Raw genomic sequence first — 22187 nt, 5'->3', positions numbered from 1 at the left:
CGGCACATAGTAAGCGCTTAACAAACACCGTAATTATCATTATGATTATTATGTATAAGGAGAATCTCTACCAAAGTGCAGACAAAATAGGGCAGTGAGAAATGTCACCTTTTCTGGATTCTAGAACGTACCAAGTCTTTGCTCTTCCCACCTCCCGGTACTAGGGTTGCCCAATGCCCACTCTTTGCTCACCTTGTCTCCAAGTCCTGGAATTGTTAGCCCCTCCTCCCCAAGTCCACCAAACCTCAGCCCTCCTAAAATCCATTTCCTACAACAAGCCTTCCTTGATAATCAGTACCCTCATTCTTACCATCTCTTTGGTCTTCTCTTGCACTCCTATAAGTGTTCATTTATGACCATGGGCAGGTCTTTTTTATATTTATATGCCTAGTTGATATTTTCCTGTTTCCCCCATTGGTCTAAGCTCCTGGTGAGCAAAGAACATACTGCCCTTTTCTCCGCCTGGAAACAGTATTTCTCCATCCTCATTGACTCTCGTACCCATTGCCTTTGACAGCTGTTTCAGCCTTTTAATTACTTATTTTCCTACCCCCCATCTCTGCCCCCTAATGACCTTGCCACATACTTCAAAGATAAAACTGAAACCTTGTGCTTTTAGTTGTACTAGCCAAGAGTTTAGTGCAGTGCGTTGCTTGCATTAGGTCCTCAAAAAACACCATTTCTACTACTATCAATCATCATTAGTATTTATTAAGGGCTCACCTGTGCTGAGAACTGTGCTATGCATTTAGAGAATGCAGTAGATTAATAGATGGGATCCCTGCCCTCTAGAGCTTACAGTCTACTACTGTTACTATTACTGTGAGCTCCATGCAGGCAACCTGATTCCCTTGTATTTCCCCAGCGCTTAGAACAGTGCTTGGTACATAGTAAGCGTTAAACAAATACCATCATTATTATTATTACTTCTACTCTAACTACGACTGCTAATGCTACTACTGCTGCTGCGGCTGCTAAGAAACTATGGAATTGGGTCAGTGATGGATCTGGTTATCTTCTATCCACCCAATGCTTAGCACAGTGCTTGGCATGAAGTAAAGCTGTTGTTGTCTTATGCTGTTGAGTCGTGTCCGCCCCATAGTGACACCATAGTACTCCCAGAACGCCCCACTTCCATCTGCAGTCGTTCTGGTAGTGGATCCGTAGAGTTTTCTCGGGAAAAATACGGCAGTCGTTTACCACTGCCTCCTTCCGGGCCGTAAACGAGTCTCCACCCTCGACTCTCTCCTGTGCCGCTGCTTGCCCGGCTCAGGTGAGTTTTGACTTGTAGCAGATTGCCTTCCACTCACTAGCCACTGCCCAAGCTAGGAATGGAACGGGTAGGCCCCTGCTTGACTCTTCCTCCTGTAGTCGTGACTGGTAGAGTACTGGAAACTCTGCAGGGGCGACCGTGAGAGGGGATGTAGTAAAGTACTTAAATAAAATGATGATTATTTGGACCTATAGACTATGAAATCCCTTCCTTATTCTCATTCATAACTCCTATTATCTGAATTAAGTTAGTTATAAAATATTCAGGATTTGGATAATCAGTTAAAATGTTAATTTCATCTCAGAAAAATGTGTGAGGTAGTGTCACCAAAATGTTGACTACTTTTGGGTGATTCCATTGGAAAACTCCCATCTAATTACTGCTTGATTTTGTCATCAGGCTTCTGGTTTTTGTTTTATTTTTATTCCTAAAGACATCACTTTGTTGAAAAGAAGCCATCTACGCCATTTAAAACCTGGTGCACAGCTGTTTCATACTAATGCTTGGAAGGGAATTTTGATTACTTTTCTCCCAAGTAATTAAAATAATACAAACCTCAGGTTATTATTTCCTCTGTATATCACAGACTTCGACGGCTCACAGAATTTAGATTCTTGACTCATATGGTAAGCCAAAGCACTAATGTCATGAATAGAAAAGACACATTTACTAATTGCTGCATTTGAAGTCCACATTTATAGTGATGTAATCCATCAAAAGTATGTATGGAGCACCTACTGTGTGCAAACCACTGTTCTTAGCTCTTGGGAGAGTACAGAAGAAATGATAGATAAGGTTCCTGCCCTCAAAAGGAGCTTACAGTCTAGCAGGAGAGAAAGGCATTAAAAAAAAAAAACAGTCAATGGTATTTTATTGAGGACTTACTACGTGCAGAGTACTGTACTAACCGCTTGGGAGAGTACAGTACAGCAAAAGTAGCAGACAGGTTCCCTGCCCATAACAAAAGGCATTAAATATCCAAAAATGTGTTTCTACAGCAATGTCATAACTTGGATGATGTTTGGTTCTTTGCAATAGACATTCATGAGCCAATCTAGGAGCTATATTTATGAGTAAATGGAAAAATGGGTGCTTAAAAAAAATCCTCCCCAGTAAGAGCCTTTGACAAGAAAATGGCTTTATATAAATGCCAAAATTTGTCATCCATTGGTAGGGAAGAGAAGGAAGTGAAACTTTGGAAACATTACCCTTTTTCTTGATTGATGTCGCTTTAAAACATAGCCTCATATATAACATTTTATTTCAATTTTGGTCATTCTTTTTTTCAATTTAGGAATGTTTGTGCTTGCAGTATATTTTAAACTAGTTTATTGCTAGTTCATTTTTCTCTGCTTAGACTGAATTTCCATAAAATTAACTTCGTGTCTCTCCAGAGTGTCTGAGTTTTAATGAGCTTCTTTATAAAAATGACCTTTAAGGAGCATAACTATTTTCCCTAGCCATTTCATGAGGGTACAGGTACTGCAGCTATTTGCAAACTCCTTAAAATCCTCAGTTCTGCCCTGCAGCTCCAAATCAAGTTTGCATAGTTCATTAATATAAATAAGTTGTTTTAATAAAATGAAAGGCTTCCAATGGTAGTGAAAATTAGCAAACTCACTTGCTGCAGTTTGTAACCAGTGAGTGCCTGGAGAGATGAGGTATCTGACTTAGTCAGTGGTACTTATTGAACAGAGTACTAGAGTACTGTTTTAACCACTTGGGAGAGTACAATACAACAGAGTTGGTAGATGCTGTTTTTTAATAAATGGTACTTTTTAATTGCTTACTGTATACCAAGCACTGTATTTAGCCCAGGGGTAGATACAAAATAATCAGGTTGACACATCCCTATCCTACATGGGACTCACAGTTTACTAAGTAGGAGGGAGTAGAATTTAATGCCCAGAGCATTTAATCCCTGCCCACAAATTTACATTTTTACCACTAGTAAAATGAGCAGGTTCAACAGTCCTCTTATAATGCAAAGATATTCTTGCAAAACTTCACAGTACGGAAAACAAGCTAAACATTCAGTGCTGCATGCTTGCACACAAACTGTTTTATTCAACAGTGCAACACTTCATATCCAAATACAGTCATGTTTCTGGAAGAACATTCAATCAATCAATTGTATTTTCTGAGTGCTTAGTGTGTGCAAAGTACTGTACTAAATGCTTGGGAGAATACAATATGGGTTGGTAGACACTCCCTGCCAACAAAAGCATACAGTAACGTTCTTTAATTCCCCAACTTTCTAGTCAAAACATGTAGTGAAACACACATTATGGTGAAACTGAATGTATTTTTTATTGCTGTATTGTTTCTAGTGTAGGTTATAGGATATCCATATTGTTCCATGTGTCTGTCCTTCTGCAATGATTCTGAGCCTTCTGTGGAGAAGGGATTAGGGTCTGAGTGGATTTTTATATATTGACCCCAAAGCCTCGAAGGGTGTAAGTTAATGTTAATGTTGGTATTTGTTAAGCGCTTACTATGTGCAGAGCACTGTTCTAAGCGCTGGGGTAGACACAGGGGAATCAGGTTGTCCCACGTGGGGCTCACAGTCTTAATGCCCATTTGACAGATGAGGTAACTGAGGCACAGAGAAGTTAAGTGACTTGCCCACAGTCACATAGCTGACAAGTGGCAGAGCTGGGATTCAAACTCATGACCTCTGACTCCAAAGCCCGTGCTCTTTCCACTGAGCCATGCTGCTTCTACATGTAAGTACGTAATAGATATTAGGAACAATTAGAAAATAGCCATGAGAGAATTCTATCTGAGCTGTTTTCCAGTTAGAGCTTTTTCCATCAGAGCTTTTAAAACTTTAGTTTTGATCCCACTGGATGAAGAACAGGGGACTCAGATTAAGAATGGAAGTGCTTTGGGAATGGGAAAGGGAAGCTTTCCTTTCACATAATTTTTGTGACTTTACTGGATATTGTGGACTGAAAAATACGAGATTAGCTTGGTGAGCCCATGTTATGGCTTAATGTGGAAGTCATTTTTCAATTATGTGTGTTCCAACCTATATAATGTTTAAAGTGTTGCTGGAGTTTTAAGTGGCTTGAGATGATAGCCCCAAATCTAGTTGTGGTCATCAAAATCAACTCTATAGGTGTGGATCACTATGAATACTTACAGCTGAGCTGTTAGTAATAGTAGTCAAAGATGTTGCTCCCGATGGTGAGACTGGATCCATGAATGTGAGTGGCTCGGAAAGAGAATCTCTTGTGAGCTTTGTCCAGTGAAATGTAACAGTGCACTTTTCCTAGTCCCTCCCCTTTTGTTTGAGCATTGCTCAGCTAACAGTGGTTAAAAGGAGAAAGATATGTCTTACCACCAGCAGCCCATGGGCCTGAGTTTATTTTGAAGTAGAGATGGCTTGCACTGAACTATCCACATTTTTTCCACCATTCCTTCTCTCAAGCATTGTGTATTGCGGAGTGGCTGGTAGGAAGAATGGATTCAGCCTCTGATCACAGAACAGCAGGTTAGAGGTCAATCAATCAATCCGTCACTCTACTGCAGAGCACTGTACTAAGCGCTTGGGAGAGGACACTCCAACAGAATTAACGACATGTTTTCTGCTCACAACGAGCTTACAGTCTAGAGGGGAGACAGGCGTTAATATAAACAAATAATTTATAATATATAATTTAAAAGATATGTACATATGGGGTAGAGGGTGGGGTGAATAAAGGATAAAAGCCAGTGCAAGGGTGATGCAGAAGGGAGTGGGAGAAGAGGAAATGAGGGCTTAGATAGGGAAGGCCCCTTGGAGGAGATGCGCTTTTAATAAGGCTCTGAAGGTGAGGAGAGTGATGGATATGAAGAGGGAGGGAGAACCGGTTAAGAGTCAGGATGTGGGCAAGAGGTCAGCGGAGAGAGACAAGGTCGAGATACAGTGAGTAGTTTGGCATTAGAGGAGCAAAGTGTGGGGGCTGGCTTGTAGCAGGAGGTTAGAGAGGTATGGTAGGAGGGGTCAAGGTGCCTGGCTGCTTTAAAGCCTAGAGTAAGTAGTTTCTGTTTGATCTGGAGATGGATGGGCAACCACTGGAGGTTCTTGGGGAGTGGGGAAACATCAACTGAACAGTTTGTAAAAAAATGATCTGGGCAGCAGAGTGATGTATGGACTGGACTGGAGACAGTAGGCAGGAATGTCAGCAAGAAGGCTGATGCAGTAATCAAGGTGGGAGAGGATGAGTGCTTGGATCAACATAGTAGCAGTTTGGATGAAGAGGAAAGGATGGATTTTAGCAATGCTGTGAAGGTTAAACCATCAGGATTTGGTGTCAGATCAAATATGTAGGTTTGAATGAGAGGGCTGTGTCGAGGATGCCAAGGTTATGGGCTTCTGAGATAAGGAACCTCTTTTAGAAGAAGACTCCCCCCGCCCCCCCCCCCAAAAAATCATAGCTTGATCGTAATACCTTCATCCCTCCCCAGACTTTAGGATAATTGACTTTGGTGCTGAATTCAGAAATACTTAGATAGTTAATTTACTTAGGTAAATTACTTAGGTAGAAACTAGTGTGGCTAAGTGTTCTTTTTTTAACTTTTAGTTTTAAAATCCTTGACATATTTTAATACGGGGACGTGGATTTTAATACCTGTTCTCTAAAATAGCTCAACTTGGCTGTCAGAGAGCCACAGGTGAGTCCTGGGCCTCATGAATGGCAGTGATTTGGAGAGGTGAAAAAGTGGGGCTGTAAGAAAGGTCCGACCTCCTATTGGATAATGGGATAAGTTGGCATACATCTCAGGACTCTTGAGTTAATAAAATCCAGGTTCTGCCCCCGACTTGTACAACCTTGGATGAACTGGGTTTTAACTTCTTGTCTGAAAGAAGTGGTGAGGGTTGGCCTATACTTGAGAAATAAAGTATGGAAAAAGGAACAATGAGGGAGTGTTTTCCTAACATAGAGTGTAGTCACTCTAATGAAAGCTAAGATTGATAGTAAAATTGTGGAAACCTGTAAAACAACCCAAACCATTGTGATGTAGTATTTTGCTTTTGCTGAAAAATTGAATCCAGAGAATGTATTGTGCATAAATGACTCTGCATTTCCATGTTTCACCCGAAGAAAGTCCTGCTATTATGCTGATTTAAAATTTGCCTAGCATCAACCCTTAACATGTAGCAACTATATTTTTCTTAGCAATTCACATCACAGGGTTTACCCAACTTCATTTAAAATTTCTTAGCAAATATCATGTTCTCTTTATTTCATGACATTGCAGGAGTGATCCAAAATAGTCTTGATTTTTTTTTTTTAGTTTTGATTTTAAAACTCCTTTTTAGATCAACCCAGCAGTAAACATATGGTTTGTAATGTAGGGTTATCCGCAAGAAATGAGGTTTCATATTTGAGGCATAAATAGACATTGGGGAGATTACAAATAATAGAATCCTAGAGTCAAAAGCATTCTCCATCACAAGCCAGTCTCCTGGCAGATAATCACGTTAATCAGAACAGGTACTTATTCTATCTGAGATTTCCAAGAGTGGAGATTCCACAGTCTCTTGTTCCCAGTTCTCGTGTTTTAACATGGTGGTAGTTCAGATAGTTTATTATTATGGTATTTATTAAGTGCTTACTGTGTGCCAGGCACTGTCTGATAGCACCATGCTAAGCACTGGGATAAATATGATCAAATCAGGTAAAGTTCCTGTCCCAGTTGGGTTCCAGTCTAAGAAAGCCTTATTTTAAAACAGTAGGTTTTATTTAACGTACTAAATTTAGAGAACTTTATAGTCTTTGTTGTATACTGGAAACGTATCTTCAATCTGCCCCTTAGGTTCACTATAGCTAAGGGATGGCACCAAGAAGTAGACATCACTTCTTTAAAGAATGAAGAAATGACAAGATCGAAGGAGTATTTAAGAAGAAAATATTAAAATATTTTTGCTTTTCCCTAGGAATTAAGTGATCTACAACGAGATCCACCTGCACACTGCTCAGCTGGGCCCGTGGGAGATGACTGTAAGCTTTCCTCTGTTGCTAGTATTTCACTTCTTTTACTAGGTAAAGGATGAAGACTTGATGACTACAACTATCTTTTGTCTATTTCAGTGTTCCACTGGCAAGCAACTATTATGGGACCGGTAAGTAGATGATTTTTAAGAAGTGAAATTAAGCCTGTGGGCCCATCTTCATATTCGTGTTTCTCAAGACAGAGTAGCGAAGCTATGGTTTGAGTCCATTTTCATAGGTTCTAATTTAAATAGGAAGTCAGTTGTCCAGAGATATTTGGGATGACCCTTTCCCCACCTTGGATCTATAAGTCAATCAATCAATCAATCAGTAGATTTTACTGAACGCTGTGTGCAGAACACTATACTAAGGGTTGGGAGAGTACAACACAGTTAGACCTGTACCCTGCCCAGAAGGCGCTTAGTAGAAAACAATCCGACATCCTTGCTATGATTTGCTATTCTTTTAGCTGATCTTTAGGTAATATCCATTTAGCAACCAACCACCAAGCGTAGCCTGTAACCTATGTTTTCAATAAAATGTCAGTTAACCAGAACTAGGCCTTATCAACTTGGTTCCAGCAGTCCTAATATTTAAAATGAGTCATGCAAAACTAATTTATTAATGGGATTCTACTTACTCCATGAATATCCCCCATTATGCAGTGCAGCGCTTTCCGGCCTACATTTCTGCTGCTTTTCATTTTTATGTTATAGTCCTTGTTCATTATCCAGAATTACCCTTTGACTTGCACTCATCCCTTCAGACTTACTTTCAAGCTCTATTTTTTTATATGAACAGTACTTCCAAGAATGGGAGAAAGGGTTAGGCACACAAAAAGCTTTCAGGAAAGAGCAGCAAAGGGAAGGTCAAGGAGATCAAACCCCTCAACTTGGAAGAGGTAAATGGAAGGAACATATTTGTTAAAGAGTCTACAACAAGCTCCACCAGTTCTGGTCCGTATTACTGAAAAACCTTACCTACTCCCTTCATCCTCCTGCCTCCTAGTCAGCTGCAAATAATAATACTGATAATAGTATTTAACTGCTTACTATGTGCCCAGCACTATTCTAAGCACTGGGGTAGATTCAAGCTAATCAGGTTGGACACAGCCTCTGTCCCACACGAAGCTCACAGTCTAAATAGGAGGGAGGATTTACTCCCCATTTTACAAATCAATCAATCAGTGGTATTTATTGGACACTTACTATGTGCAGAGTACTATATTAAATGCTTGGGAGAGTACAGTAAAACAGAATCAGATGAGGCACAGAGCAGTGACGGGACTTGTCCAAAGCCACACAGCAGGTACATGGCAGAACCAGGATTAGAACCCAGGTCCTCTGAGTTGGAGGCCCATGGTCTTTCCCCTAGACCATGCTGTCATTTTTCACCTTGCCCCAAAAGCATCCTTTGTGGATTTAGAATGGACACCTGTGCACTATGGCAGACTTTTTTGGCCAAGGGAGATAAACTTAGATTGGTTGTCTCCCCCTCAGATTTTTCTCTGTCCACCTATTTTAGCAGAAAGTACGACTGCCTCCCACAGAAGATCCAGAAGCTATTGTGTGGTGCTCAAGCTTCCATTTCATGCTAAAACTGTAACAGTAGTTATGCAAGATCTAGCCCTGGGTCAAAAATAAGTTAAAGGGATGTAGTATTTATGCAATAAAATGTATTCCAGTAGGAGATCACCAACTTCACTTAGACTTTTATTGTACTCTGTAAAAACATTCCAAATGCTGAAATTTTGAGCCCCACCTGATAATTATCACTTACGTACTTATATACAATTTATATACCACTTATATACAATTGCAATACAATTAGGTTTCTTTTTGTGCAATTTTAGTGGAGCATACATACCAATGGACCGTGTGTGTGGCATGTATTGATTATTCAAACATGAAAACAGGCATCACTAAAACTTTTTTATGGTATTTGTTAAGCAAATACTATGTGACAGGCACTGTACTAAGCCCTGGGGTAGATACAAGATAATCAGGTTGGACCCAGTCCATGTCCCACATGGGGCTTCCAGTCTCAATGCCCATTTCGCAGTTGAGGTAACTAAGGCACAGAGAAGTTATGACTTACCCAGGGTCACACAGCAGACAGGTGTCGGATCAGGATTAGAACCCAGGTCCTCTGTCTCCCAGACCCGTCCTCTTACCACTAGGCTTCACTGCTCCTCAGGTACTTGACTTTGTGTCATTCATTACCGGTGTTAAATTACTTTTCTGTCTGAAGATTGACTTTAGTCTAAACATGAATTTCAGTGCTCCCAGTTGGCCCATGGTTACATGAGGATGTAGAAGCAACAGTCTTCCCGTCATCCTTTACTCTTAAAAGATAGTAGAAGATTTCATCAAATTTTGAGGGGTGGTGAGGATGAATTAAAGAAGTGATTGGGAGAAGTGACATAAGAAGTGAAAGGATGGAGTTTGAAGATGGGGCCATGGGACCTTCTCCAGTTTTTCTGTTGCCTCTCCAAAAGGATGGATGCTCGTTAAAAATATCTAACAGATGCACAGGAGTTTGGGAACCAACAACATCCACGCTACATCAATATTACAATAGGGCTTAATTTTCACTTCTTTAATAACACTCCATGATCTGTGCAGGATGATGTTTGACACTGCAGGTGAAATTCTACACATTATCTTGTGCAGCAAAGTGCTTGGATCTGGGAAGATTAAGAGGTGTAGGGGAGCTTTACAGCTAAATCCTATCCCTCTCTTTCCTTGCAAAAAAATAGCAAATACAACAGTTACACACGTTTAGGGAACACTGTCAGATGTTAAATCCCACTTTGGAAATTGGTTCGAAATGTAATTGAAAATGAAATTAAATTTTTGCATGTTTTATTAGCCCCTGAATGTGTGGCTTTCTGACCCCACCTACCCGCAGTTTTATGAAACCAAGGAAGTGTCATCTTTTCATAAAAACTTCTTTTGCCACCTAAGGTTACATGTAATGACCTAACAGAGCCCTTGTGATCCTGTATTTATTCTGTTGATTTCGGCTCACACTATGAAAGGGAATTCAAAGGGACTCTTTTTCCATTCTTAGTATTGCCCCCACTCTCCACACGCCCATTCCTGTGGGTCCCCTGAGAATTTTCATTTATAGATCTAAAGAGGAAAGATTTGCCACAAACTTGTTTTCCAACTGATTACTGCAGCAGAAAATTACTCTTTTCTTACAGCAACTTTCTGTGTATGCTGGGTTTAAACAAATCTGTGTCCATCTGCAGATTTGTTTGTGCAGGTCACACGATGTCATATATTTGTTTTGTTTTTTAAACTTCATGATGCCATCGTGGTTGGTTGGAAAATCCTCCTTCATACCTGAACAGAGAAACCACTTTTTAAGGTAAATTACTTGGTTCTTATAGCAAAAAAAAAAAAAAAATTAAAAAAATGACGGTTACAAACTGACAATTTGGTGAAAAATAATTTAAAGCTGCTCGGAAAGGAGGCTAATCACACACTGACATCAGCATCTTATCATTTCAGCCTGATAGTGCCTACCAAGGGGGAGTATTCTTTCTCACAGTACACTTTCCAACAGACTATCCTTTCAAACCACCAAAGGTAAACTTAAGCTTTTAATTTTGTTCTGATTCTCTGCATCAGGAATTGTACCATATCGTGTTATGAGTAGTTTCAGATATTGATGTAGAAATCACCACCGTCTTCAAATCACAGATAGCTTGATAATCTCACCTCTTTTTCTTGTTAGAGAATTATCCATCGTAGAAGCAATTTTCATAGCTCCAGGGGTTCTTAGCAGTTCCCAATAGCCAAGTATTAACTGAAATGAGAGATTAAATTTCCCCAAGCAGATATCTTTTTTAATTCAAGATGAGAAATGTTTGTATGGTTGTTGCTACTACTGCCTTTTCTTGGCCAAGGCCTAAAAAGACCTCCGTTTTAAGGTCTTCCACCAAGTATTCTGTTGTCTTAAGTTTCCATAATTCCTTCCTCCAAAATGCACTCAACTTGGAGTGTTTAGAGAAAGGTTTCCCTGGAGATAAATGAATTCACTATAATTCCTGCTTCGCTGAGTTTTGAAATCACTGCTCTAAAAGATGCACTGGGATGATCATTTTTTGTTCATTCATATGCAGATTGCTTTCACAACAAAAATCTACCATCCAAACATAAATAGTAATGGAAGTATTTGTCTTGATATCCTGAGGTCACAGTGGTCACCAGCTCTGACAGTATCAAAAGGTAACTTCATATGTATATTAATAATGCTGAAAAATTATCTCTACTTGAATTTTCTTATTCCCATTCTGAAAAATCACAAAATGGCTGAAATGCTCAAAGACCAAAGTTATTCTGAACGAGGTGAGGGAGATCTCAGGTCATGTAACCATAAGGAGGCAGGACACTCTGGTGTGATAAATTGATTTAGTTCAGGGGCTAACGGAGACTAACAGCTCCTGGCCAGAATGGGTCCAGCGAGCACCACAGTAACTTCCCGCAAACAGTAATATTCCCTCCCCAATCCTTAACAGACCAGCTTTCAGAGATACAAAGTGTATCCCCTTAGACTGAGAACCCCATGTGGGACAGGGATTGTAACTGAGCTGATGGTATTGTATTGACCCTAATGCTTGGTAAATCCTAAACACTTCATAGGCTACAGTTATTATTATGAATTATTTTATTATTGTTTTTGTTGTTATTCACTCTGGATAATGGTGGACGGAAGTTAATCAGGCTCCCAGGCACTGGCCACAGTCTTTCAATCCGTGGAGAAGTCCATCAGTGGCCTTTCCAGTTTTAAGAGTCACAATTGTGAGCTCAGCATCCCCTCATTGAGTGGTTAGGTTTGATTTCCTAGTCTGTTGAGTTTCAGTTTCCCCCAGATCATGGGGTACATAGTCGTGGCTGCCTAAGAATGTCGCATCATCATACTATAACAGTGGCCTTGGCCTAGCTAGACATGGGAATCTAGTGGAGAATATGCCTCCTTATTTACTGGCCTTCCAGGTTACTTATCAAAAGTAACATTTCTTGTGTGTGCAGTCTCCTATTTTCTTCCAAGAATCTTGTGAAAATTATAATCTTTCTTTCTCCTCTCATGTATGCCCAGATCTTCTTTGAGTTATAGCTCATGGTTTCCAAGTAACAAGAGGGAACTGGGGGAGAGAGAAGTTAAGTGACTTGCCCCAGGTGCTTGTAGAGTGCAGAGAAGCGGAGTGGTTTAGTGGAAAGAGCATGGGCTTGGGAGTCAGAGGATGTGGGTTCTAATCCTGACTCTACCTCTTGTCTGCTGTGTGACCTTGGGCAAGCCACTTGACTTCCCTGTGCCTTAGTTACCTCATCTGTAAAATGGAGATGAAGACTGCAGATGGGACAACCTGATTTCCTTGTATCTACCCCAGCGCTTAGAACAGTGCTTGGCACATAGTAAACACTTAGTAAATACCATAATTATTATTATTATTATTTTGTATTTAGGGCACACCCTGCCCAAGGTGCTTGTAGAGTGGGCCGTTGTGTGCCCAAAACACAAAATGCACATACACTGCTCAGAGTACATATGCAGCAAAACCAGGGCACTGTGATTATCAATGGCAATACATTTCAATAGCTCTGTCATGGAAAAATACTAAAGGAAATGAGTTAGAATTATGGAAAGCTATAGCTTAAGTCTTCTAGTTACACATCCATGAGGTAAAGCTTAAACCGGGCTGGTTTAATCAATACACAGTGATTAAGAACTGAGGTAGTAAACGATGAACAAAAAAAATGCAGTAAAAGATTCCACTTCACATCTTGGCAAATAATCTACCTAGGGTTATAATACACATTTTGGGTGATATTAGGAAGATTATTTCAGAATTCTAAAACAGTTTACCCTGTGTTACCTCTCAAGACAATAAAAAATCATACCTAATTTGGACTAAAGATGTTACTTAGATTTTGCCCGAGTTGGAGACTCTTTTATCTTAAAATTTATTCTTTGATACAATTTATAATAGATATCCCATAGAATTTACTATAGAAACCCTCACCCACTCTTTTCCTGTTACTTTAAAAAATGTAATGTCCCTGCTGATGAAACATTTACAAAGTGATTTTTTGGAACAATAATATCCACAGGTGTAGAATCAAAACCAAAAGGTATCTTGAGAAATCACCTCTTGTACACACATGCGCGCAGATTATCCTTTGTTCCGTTGTCACTGAGTATGTAGATCAAACAATATGGAATGGCCAGATTCTCTAATTTAAAATGCTCACGTACATGCTGCTATCTTATGAAGAATTCTTAGCATAATGTTGCTATTGCAGACTAATTAGTGTCTTCTATGGCGAAGGTTTATTCAAATTTACACCCTCTTTACTTCCGGGATAGTGTCATGCATCTCATTTCTGCATAAATAGCTCAAGTGCTAATGCTTATAAGGGAAATGGCAGCCTGCCAGCTACCAAGCAACACTTTTCTTGTCTTCTGACACAGACATCTATTTTAAAAAAAGAATAATTAGCATTGTTAGCTTCTTGGAACTTTTTCCTTCAGACTTAAAAATTATAGTGTACTAGTTACCCTTTCTTAATCTTAAAACACTCAATCTTCTAAACAGGGTTCTCCAACCCTTACCCACTAGGACCATTTATGGCTTTTTTTAAATGTTTGACCAACATATGTTTTAAATTACTAGTAGTCCTCCCAGTGGCAATCAATCAGTAGTATTTATTGACTGCTTTCTATGTGCAGACATTAAGATAGACCCTGGGCAAATGTCTAGGCCAATAGCCCTTTATTCCTATATCCCCATCAGCGGGGGCAGGAACCTGAAAGTGAGACGCCATTCTACCCCTCTGTTGTTGTTTTTTTTCCCCAGTGTTGCCTCACGGCAGTGGTTCTGTTAAAATTCTGATAATTTTGTTTTGGTTGTTGACTGTGCCCCCACTTCTTTGTCTCTTCCACTCTTCTTGTTTGAACTGGCCTGTTTAGTGATAGGGAATAGTTCAGAAGTGCACAGAACATATATACCAAATCTCCCAAGGGCTTAGTACAGTGCTCTGCACCCAGTAAGCACTCAATAAGTACGACTGAGTGATTAACCTAACTTTTGGAGGAGGAGAGACCTAGGTATCTCAGACTATGCTGCTAATAAGGAGTATGGCAGACACTGACAATTATTTTCTCTGTGGGGTAGAAAGTGAACAATTTGCATGCTACTCCAGGGCTACATGCCTCCTGGCTAAACTCTTTAACTCTGTGGTTCTGTGTCAGATTTGCCAACATTAATGTTGCCTTTTTTCTTCCCACAGCTCCACAATCCTGTAATAATAATGTTGGTATTTGTTAAGCGCTTACTATGTGCCGGGCACCGTTCTAAGCGCTGGGGTAAATACAAGGTGATCAGGTTGTCCCATGTGGGGCTCACGGCCTTCATCCCCATTTTACAGATGAGGTAACTGAGGCACCGAGAAGTGAAGTGACTCACCCAAAGTCACATATCTGGCAAATGGCGGATACGGGATTAGAATCCATGACCTCTGACTCCTAAGCCCGTGCTCTTTCCACTGAGCCACACTGCTTCTCTAGTACATTTGGAATCTACTTAGTCACCTGAAGTTGGGAATAATACCCTCTGGCATGTGAACCAAAAATATAGTTCTTAGCAACTATTTTTTAAACACAACTGTAATAAAGTTCTGTTGTTATTGGCCCAATGGCTACATATTAAGATATCTAGCATTCGTAATAGGACTCGGTGTGTTAACATCGTATGAGAAATTAAGAAAATTAATTTTTTCCCACTGATTTTTAATTTGCATTATGTAATAAAACAACTGTCCTCTGCAAGTTGGTTCTTGCATTAAATCAGGTAAAATAGAGAACAGTTAAGTGATAAATATTTTATACAGCTAAACTGTAACTTTGAATTAGATTGATTAGAAATCAGTTATTCTGTAATAAAATCGTGAACCTAGTATACATAAAGTTGCATATTGTTAAATTCAGCATGACCCTGAACAATGAATTTCTGAGGTCCTTATGAATAACTGCATTATCCAAATGGTCTTGAATAGCTGCATTATCTTCCCCCAAAGTGGGTACTTTGGAATAAGCTCTGCATTTTTTAAACAGTTTTAGAAATGTTGAAAAAAATAGACACTTGCATTCTCTGAAAGCATTTTTGTATAATATGTGGTGCTTTACATCCTAAAAGGTAAGTTAGCTTTATGAATTATTAAGCACAACAGAGTCATCTAACATAAATTCTCTTTTATATCTAGTGTTGTTATCCATATGCTCCCTACTTTGTGATCCCAATCCAGATGATCCCTTAGTTCCAGATATTGCACAAATCTATAAATCAGACAAGGAAAAGTAAGTATGTATGTACACAAATATTAATTTATGAATGTGTTTTTAGGATATCAGATATAAGGAAATATTCCATATATACTTTGGAGTATAATTTAATTTACTACTCTTTGCTACAGGGACTAGGATCTCTTATTATTTAACTCTGGTTTAGAATTTGTCATTGTCTGACTTTTCTAACCCTTTCATTCCCCTCTCATCTCTTCTGAAAATATTCCCTTCCTAAATCTCTTCTGGACTTACTCTTTTAGAGTAATGCAGTATTATTTCATTTTTGAAATTGCATGTGCTGTGCATAGAGCCCTTTGGAACAACGGTACTATATAATTTAACATCCTCAGGAAACACGCCTATTTTTATAGTCATCATCAGTGGTATTATTGAGTGCCTGCTGTGCGCACAGCACTGTAATAAGCGCTTGGGAGAGTACAGTACAACAGAGGTGGTAGACACATTACCTGCCCATAACAGGAGACCAACACATTAACTTAAATAAATGTGTTATAATCTATAATTTACAATAATAATATATAATTATGTATACATAAGTGCTGTATGATGACGGCATGATGGTGTTGATGATGATGAGTAGATGAGGCAGAAGAGAGAGGGAGCCTGGGGGGGAAGGGTTTAATCAGGGAAGGCCTGTTGGAGGAGATGTGACCTTAATAATGCTTTTAAGGTGGGGAGACTGGTGTTCCGATGTATATGGAGGGGGAAGGGGGTTCCAGGTTTTGGGGAGGTCGTGGGTAAGAGCTCGGCGGGGAGATAGACAAGATCGGGGCACAGTGAGCATTTTACCTATTTTCAGACACTTAAATGTAACTATATTGTTAGACTTATGGACTAATCTTACTTGAAAACCCCATACATAATCATTTTTAACTGGTATTTGTTAATGCTTCCTATGTGCCAGGCACTGTTCTAAGCACTGGGGTAGATACAAGGTAATTAGGTTTGACACAGTCCCTGCCCACTTGAGGCTCACAGACTTAGTCCCCATTTTACAGATGAGATAACTGAGGCACAGACAAGTTAAGTAACTTGCCCAAGGTCACAGAGCAAACAAATGATGGAGCCAGGAGTATTCATTCAATTGTATTTATTGAGCACTTACTGTGTGCAGAGCACTGTACTAGGTGCTTGGAAAGTATAATTCAGCAATAGATAGAGACAATCCCTCCAACAACAGGCTCACCCGGCCAGTGCTTTTTCCACTAGGCCACACTGCTCCTCTAGTTTCTGAAATCAAGTCTTGAGCATTCAAATATCTAGTTTCATTTTTGGTTACCCAATCCATACTTCACTCTGCTTTCTAGAACATTTTTCTAAAAATAAATTCAGTTCACATCTCCCCAGTCCACCAAGAACCTCCATTCGTTGCCTGTCCACATCCACATCAAACAGAAAAGAGAGACAATCCCTTCCCTCAACGGGCTTACAGTTTTGGGGCGGGGGGGGGGGGGCAGCGGGGAGACATGAGAGGGGTGAGGGAGAGAGATAGACATCAAAACAAGTAAATGGGCATTAATATTAATAAATAGAATTACAGATATATACATATATACATAAGTGCTTTGGGGTGGGAGGAAGAGCGAAGGGAATGAGTCGAGGTGATGCGGAAGGGAGGGGGAGCTAAGGAAAAGGGGTATGTGGGAGGCTTGGAGGAAGTAGCCTTCAGTAGGGCTTTGAAGCAAGGAAAAGTAATTGTTTGGCGAATTTGAGGAGGGAGGGCGTTCCAAGCCAGAGGTAAGACGTGGGCTAGGGGTCGGCGGCGAGACAGGCGAAGTCAAGGCACAATGAGAAGATCAGCACCAGAGGAGTGGAGTGTGCAGGCTGGGATGTAAAAAGGAGAGAAGGGAGGTGAAGTAAGAAGGGGCAAGGTGATGGAGAGCTTTAAAGCCAATAGTGAGGAGTTTTTTGTTTGATATGGAGGTTGATAGGCAATCACTGGAGACTTTTGAGGAGAGGGGCGACATGCCCTGAACAATTCTGTAGAAAGATGATCCAGGCAGCAGAGTGAAGTATGGACTGGAGTAGGGAGAGGCAGTAGGTTGGGAGGTCAGAAAGGAGGCTGATGCAGTAATCCGGTCAGGATAGGAAAATGATAATGATAATAATAATGATGGTATTTGTTAAGCACTTACTATGTGCCAAGCATTGTTTTAGGCACTGAGGTAGGTAGATACAAGGTAATCAGGTTGTCCCACGTGGGGCTCACAGTCTTCATCCCCATTTGACAGATGAGGGAACTGAGGCACAGAGGAGTTAAGTGGCTTGCCCAAAGTCACAAAGCAGACAAGAGGCGGACCTGGGATTAGAACCACGTCCTCTGACTCCCAAGCCCATGCTCTTTCCACTAAGCCAGGCTGCACTAACATGGTAGTGAATAATAAATACCATTGATTTGGACTGAGAACTAACTATACTCCCATATAGACCCCTCTCTTTTTCACCTTGTGAAAAACAAATATAATGAGTGGTTTTCACCGCTGACCATGTCATTTCTGAATATGCTGATTGCTGGGCTTCATTTTTCTGCCAATGATAAACTTAGTTTTCCTATTGAATAATTTTCTCTTTACCCCTTGAGGAGGGCTGCAGACTTTATATTTCTAAGGCTGAAGTGAAAGTGGATAATTTTCACTTTATACCAATCAGTCAATCAATCAATTTATTTAGCACTTACTGTATGCAGAGCACTGTACTAAATGCATAGGAAAGTACAAAACCATAAAGTTTGTGGACATGGTCCCTGCCTACAAGGATCATGCAGTCTAGAGGGACAGACATTAAAATAATCAATCATTCAGTGGTATTTATCTAGTGCTTATTATGTGCAGAGCACTGAACTAAGCACTTGGGAGAATACAACAGAATTTTTAGCAGGCATGTTCTCAAAAGAAATTACAGAAAGGGGAAATGGCAGAATGTAAGGCTATGTACATAAATGCTGTGGGGCAGATATCAAGTGTTTAAGGGATGCAAATCCAAACCAAGTGCACAGAGGAGAGGACAGATAAGGGAAATGGGGACTTATTCTTTTGGTAGCTGAAATAATGGTAATTTTTTGAGCACTTACTAAGTGCAGTACACTGTACTAGATGCTTGGGAAAAGTACAACAAAAATCCAAGACATACTCCCTGTTATGGGCTGTATTAATTCCATCACTAATTAGATATTTTTATTTTTCTAATTCTGATTTCTCTCATGTATTCTAATCTTGAGGATTATTACCATAAAAGTTAGAGAAGCAGCGTGGCTTAGTGGAAAGGGCCTGGGCTTGGGAGTCAGAGGTCATGGGTTCTAATCCCTGCTCTGCCACTTGTCAGCTGTGTGACTTTGGGCAAGCCACATAACTTCTCTGTGCCTCAGTTACCTCATCTGTAAAATGGGGATTAAGACTGTGAGCCCCACGTGGGTCAACCTGATTACCTTTTATCTACCCCACCGCTTAGAACAGTGCTTGGCACATAGTAAGTGCTTAATACCATCATTAGTAGTAGTAGTACTAAGTGCTTAAGAAATGCCATTAGTATTATTATTTCATATTTAGCTGAATTGAACTTCTGTCACATATGCTGAATGAAATGTAAATGTAAGGTAGCTAGTTAACAGCAAAATTTATTTCCTCCTGTTTTAGGAAAACTGTTAAAACAATTACCTTTGGCTTAAGTAATTTAACCCTTTTTAAGAAATTTGACTCAGATTGGCAATATAACTGTAATGGAATTTAACTGTCTGAATTGGAATGTGTATGGTAATGTTCTTCTATTTAATGAAGCAGTGTAGCCTAATGGAAAGAGCACGGGCTCTAATCCCTGCTCTAATCCCTGCTCTGCCACTTGCCTGCTGTGTGCCCTTGGCCAAGTCACCTAACCTATCTGTACCTTAGTTTCCTTATTTTTAAAATGGGGATTCAATACCTGTTGAATTGTACTCTCCCAAGCACAAAGTAAGTACTCAGTAAGTGCCATTCTCCCTCCTACAACTGTGTGCGACCCGATTCTTGTATCTACCCCAATATTTAGTTCAGTGCTTGGCACATAGTAAGGACTTGACAAATACTATAATTAGTAAGTGTGCCAATTTGAAAAGTGAGTTTTGGGTGTTTTTTAATTAAGTACAATAAATGTGATGGGAAACATCAATATAAAATCAAACTTCAGATAATTAGTCCTTTCTAAGTTGTGTGTAAATATTAATATAGGACTAATATGTAATGTAAATATTACATTATATTCAGGGTGGCACCTTCTGATTCAGACCAAATCAGGTAAGGCAAAAATAGTGAGTGCTATACTTTGATCTTCACTCCACACAACTTAGGCACCTCTGCCGCTTCCTCTATCGGTAATTTAGTTTAATGTCTAAAATGGTGCAGTGTTTGGCACATACTAAGCACTTAATAATAGTAATAATTGCTCTTCTTATTACTATAAGAAGAAGACCCCTCTGATTGTGACATTCAGCTATGAGTAACTGTGGGCACTAATCCCAGCCACTGTGTTCATAAACAAAAGAATGATAGAATTGGCATTCAGAATTACTCGGATACAGAAAAGCAGATCTTAATTTGGGGAAAGAGTTTTTTGGATATATAATGATTGTAAGTTCAGATACATGTATGTATGCACAAACACACAGATACACGAACATATACATAGATATATGTGTGTATATGCCCACATACACCTCTCCAAAATATAGGCGTGTGCTTTCATTTTGTTTTTCTTTGATACCCGATGATTTTAGTTCTAATGTCCAGTAAATTAATTTAATTTACCATTAAACGTACAAAGGGTTTAATGCAGGAAAATGTGATAATTTGTTAAATGGGAAGTGTAAATTGTTTGACTCTATTCCAAAGAAACAAACATTTATTTGTTTTTAACCTCATGATTCTGGTAATTGATTTGAAGAAAAAAAAAGGTTTGGTAGCAGAATTCAGTATCCCATTGGTAGCATGCAACAGGGTAAGGTCAGTGCTACCTAAACATATATTTTTACAAATTTCCACCTAGGGAATTGAGACAAAATAATGGCAGACCAAAATGGAAGCCTAGAACTTGGGGTTCTAGGCTCAGATTTTGAAATGCATAAAAATTAAAAATTTATTTGTAACAATTTGCAACCTGGGTACATTTTTTAAAATGAATGTAATTCTATTAAAATATTTTTCTAAGGCCTGAACGTCTTTTATATTAACTTTATCTCCTTGCTACAGCCTGTCTGCCTTTTTTCAGATATAAAAACAATTTTTATAAAAAAATCCATAAAATTTCTCATGAACCTGGGAAATTTGGTAACCGTGTAATCAAATGAAATTGAGGTAAACAGATGTTTATAAGGGTTATAAATCTGTTTTCCCTGTAACCCTTTTGTTTTTCTTCAGATACAACAGACATGCAAGAGAATGGACTCAGAAATATGCAATGTAAATATGAAGATGTTTTTCATATATACCAGAGTACTGTAAATTCTAGGTTTTTTCAAAATTAGAAGTAAATCAAGCACCGTTTACCATTTCATTGTATCATGAAATTCTTTGATTTTTACCCATATTAAGAGTGTTTCTGGAACAAGATAAAACAGAATTCCAAAAATAACCTTTAAGACTGTGATGAGAGTATTTATCCTTTTGTATGCTTTGCAAAAGTCATTTGCTATGGTTTTTAAGATATTTGGACATCTACCGTCTTCAGCCTTCAACTTCCACGATGCAGTTGTAAAACAACCAAATTTTTTTTTGCTGAAACTGGATGTTTTCACGTGAAAAATACTGTATGTGTTTGTCTAAGATGTCATCGGTAACTCTGTGTTCAGATTTCTTTCTTAGCTTACTATATAATTTGTATTTTTTTACTGTATAGACTAAATATATTTTATTTGCCATGTAAGTCAGCTCTTTAGACTTTTTTTTCCTGTGCACAGTAGTGACAAGATACAACTGTTAGTAATGAAATGAATGAGATGTCCCTTCCTTTCCCTAGGATATTATATAGACTGACTACAGATTTCTTAAAACCTAAAATCATCTTTACACTGTAATTATCAGCATACTGATTATGGAAACATACTTTGATTTTGTTGCATATTTGACTTAATTTTATTGCAATGTGAACAGTTGCACTGCTAAATAGGAAGTTGCATAACTTTTATTTGTTGCTCTTCACATTTGTTTGTTTTCATATGGGCAATATAATATTATCACAGACCTTTTAAAGAACTTATTGTAGCTCTTTCCATATAAATAAAAGGCTTTTTCTACTATTTGTTGTGGCTGTTTTTAAAATAAAATATCACTACACTGCATCGCATGTGATCCTTCACATACGAATCCTGTAGATTTGTAAGCTCATTATGGGCAGGGAACGTGTTCACTAATTCTGCTATATTGTATTCATTTAGTCAGTCATATTTATTGAGCACTTTGTGCAGAGCATTCATTCATTCAGTAGTATTTATTGAGCACTTACTATGTGCAGAGCACTGTACTAAGCGCTTGGAATGTACGAATCAGCAACAGATAGAGACAGTCCCTGCCCATTGACGGGCTTACAGTCTA

General features: G+C 39.1%; 1 protein-coding gene and 1 non-coding gene across 3 annotated transcripts in view; one reads left to right on the top strand and one right to left on the bottom strand.

The window, feature by feature from the left end:
- The window catches only part of UBE2D1 (ubiquitin conjugating enzyme E2 D1), a 33100-nt gene extending 11208 nt beyond the window's left edge, over positions 1-21892 (top strand). Inside the window, exons 2-7 of one of the 2 annotated variants that reach the window (XM_029061359.2) lie at positions 7200-7263; positions 7354-7385; positions 10773-10850; positions 11387-11492; positions 15528-15629; positions 21015-21892. In XM_029061359.2, the coding sequence (XP_028917192.1) occupies positions 7200-7263; positions 7354-7385; positions 10773-10850; positions 11387-11492; positions 15528-15625 (378 nt within the window). In that variant the 3' untranslated portion in view covers positions 15626-15629; positions 21015-21892. The remainder of the gene's footprint in view (positions 1-7199; positions 7264-7353; positions 7386-10772; positions 10851-11386; positions 11493-15527; positions 15630-21014) is intronic. The other variant, XM_029061358.2, reaches the window with a different exon arrangement.
- On the bottom strand, positions 1284-1421 carry LOC114810801. Its single transcript, XR_003758493.1, has one exon. It is a non-coding gene; the product is annotated as a small nucleolar RNA SNORA7 (small nucleolar RNA).
- Positions 21893-22187: the final 295 nt, after the last annotated feature.

The sequence above is a fragment of the Ornithorhynchus anatinus genome, chromosome 3 (genome assembly GCF_004115215.2).
Source record: "Ornithorhynchus anatinus isolate Pmale09 chromosome 3, mOrnAna1.pri.v4, whole genome shotgun sequence".
NCBI lineage: Eukaryota > Metazoa > Chordata > Mammalia > Monotremata > Ornithorhynchidae > Ornithorhynchus > Ornithorhynchus anatinus.
The sequence above is the reverse complement of the archived record's forward strand: the minus strand, read 5'-3'. Positions and strand labels throughout refer to the sequence as shown.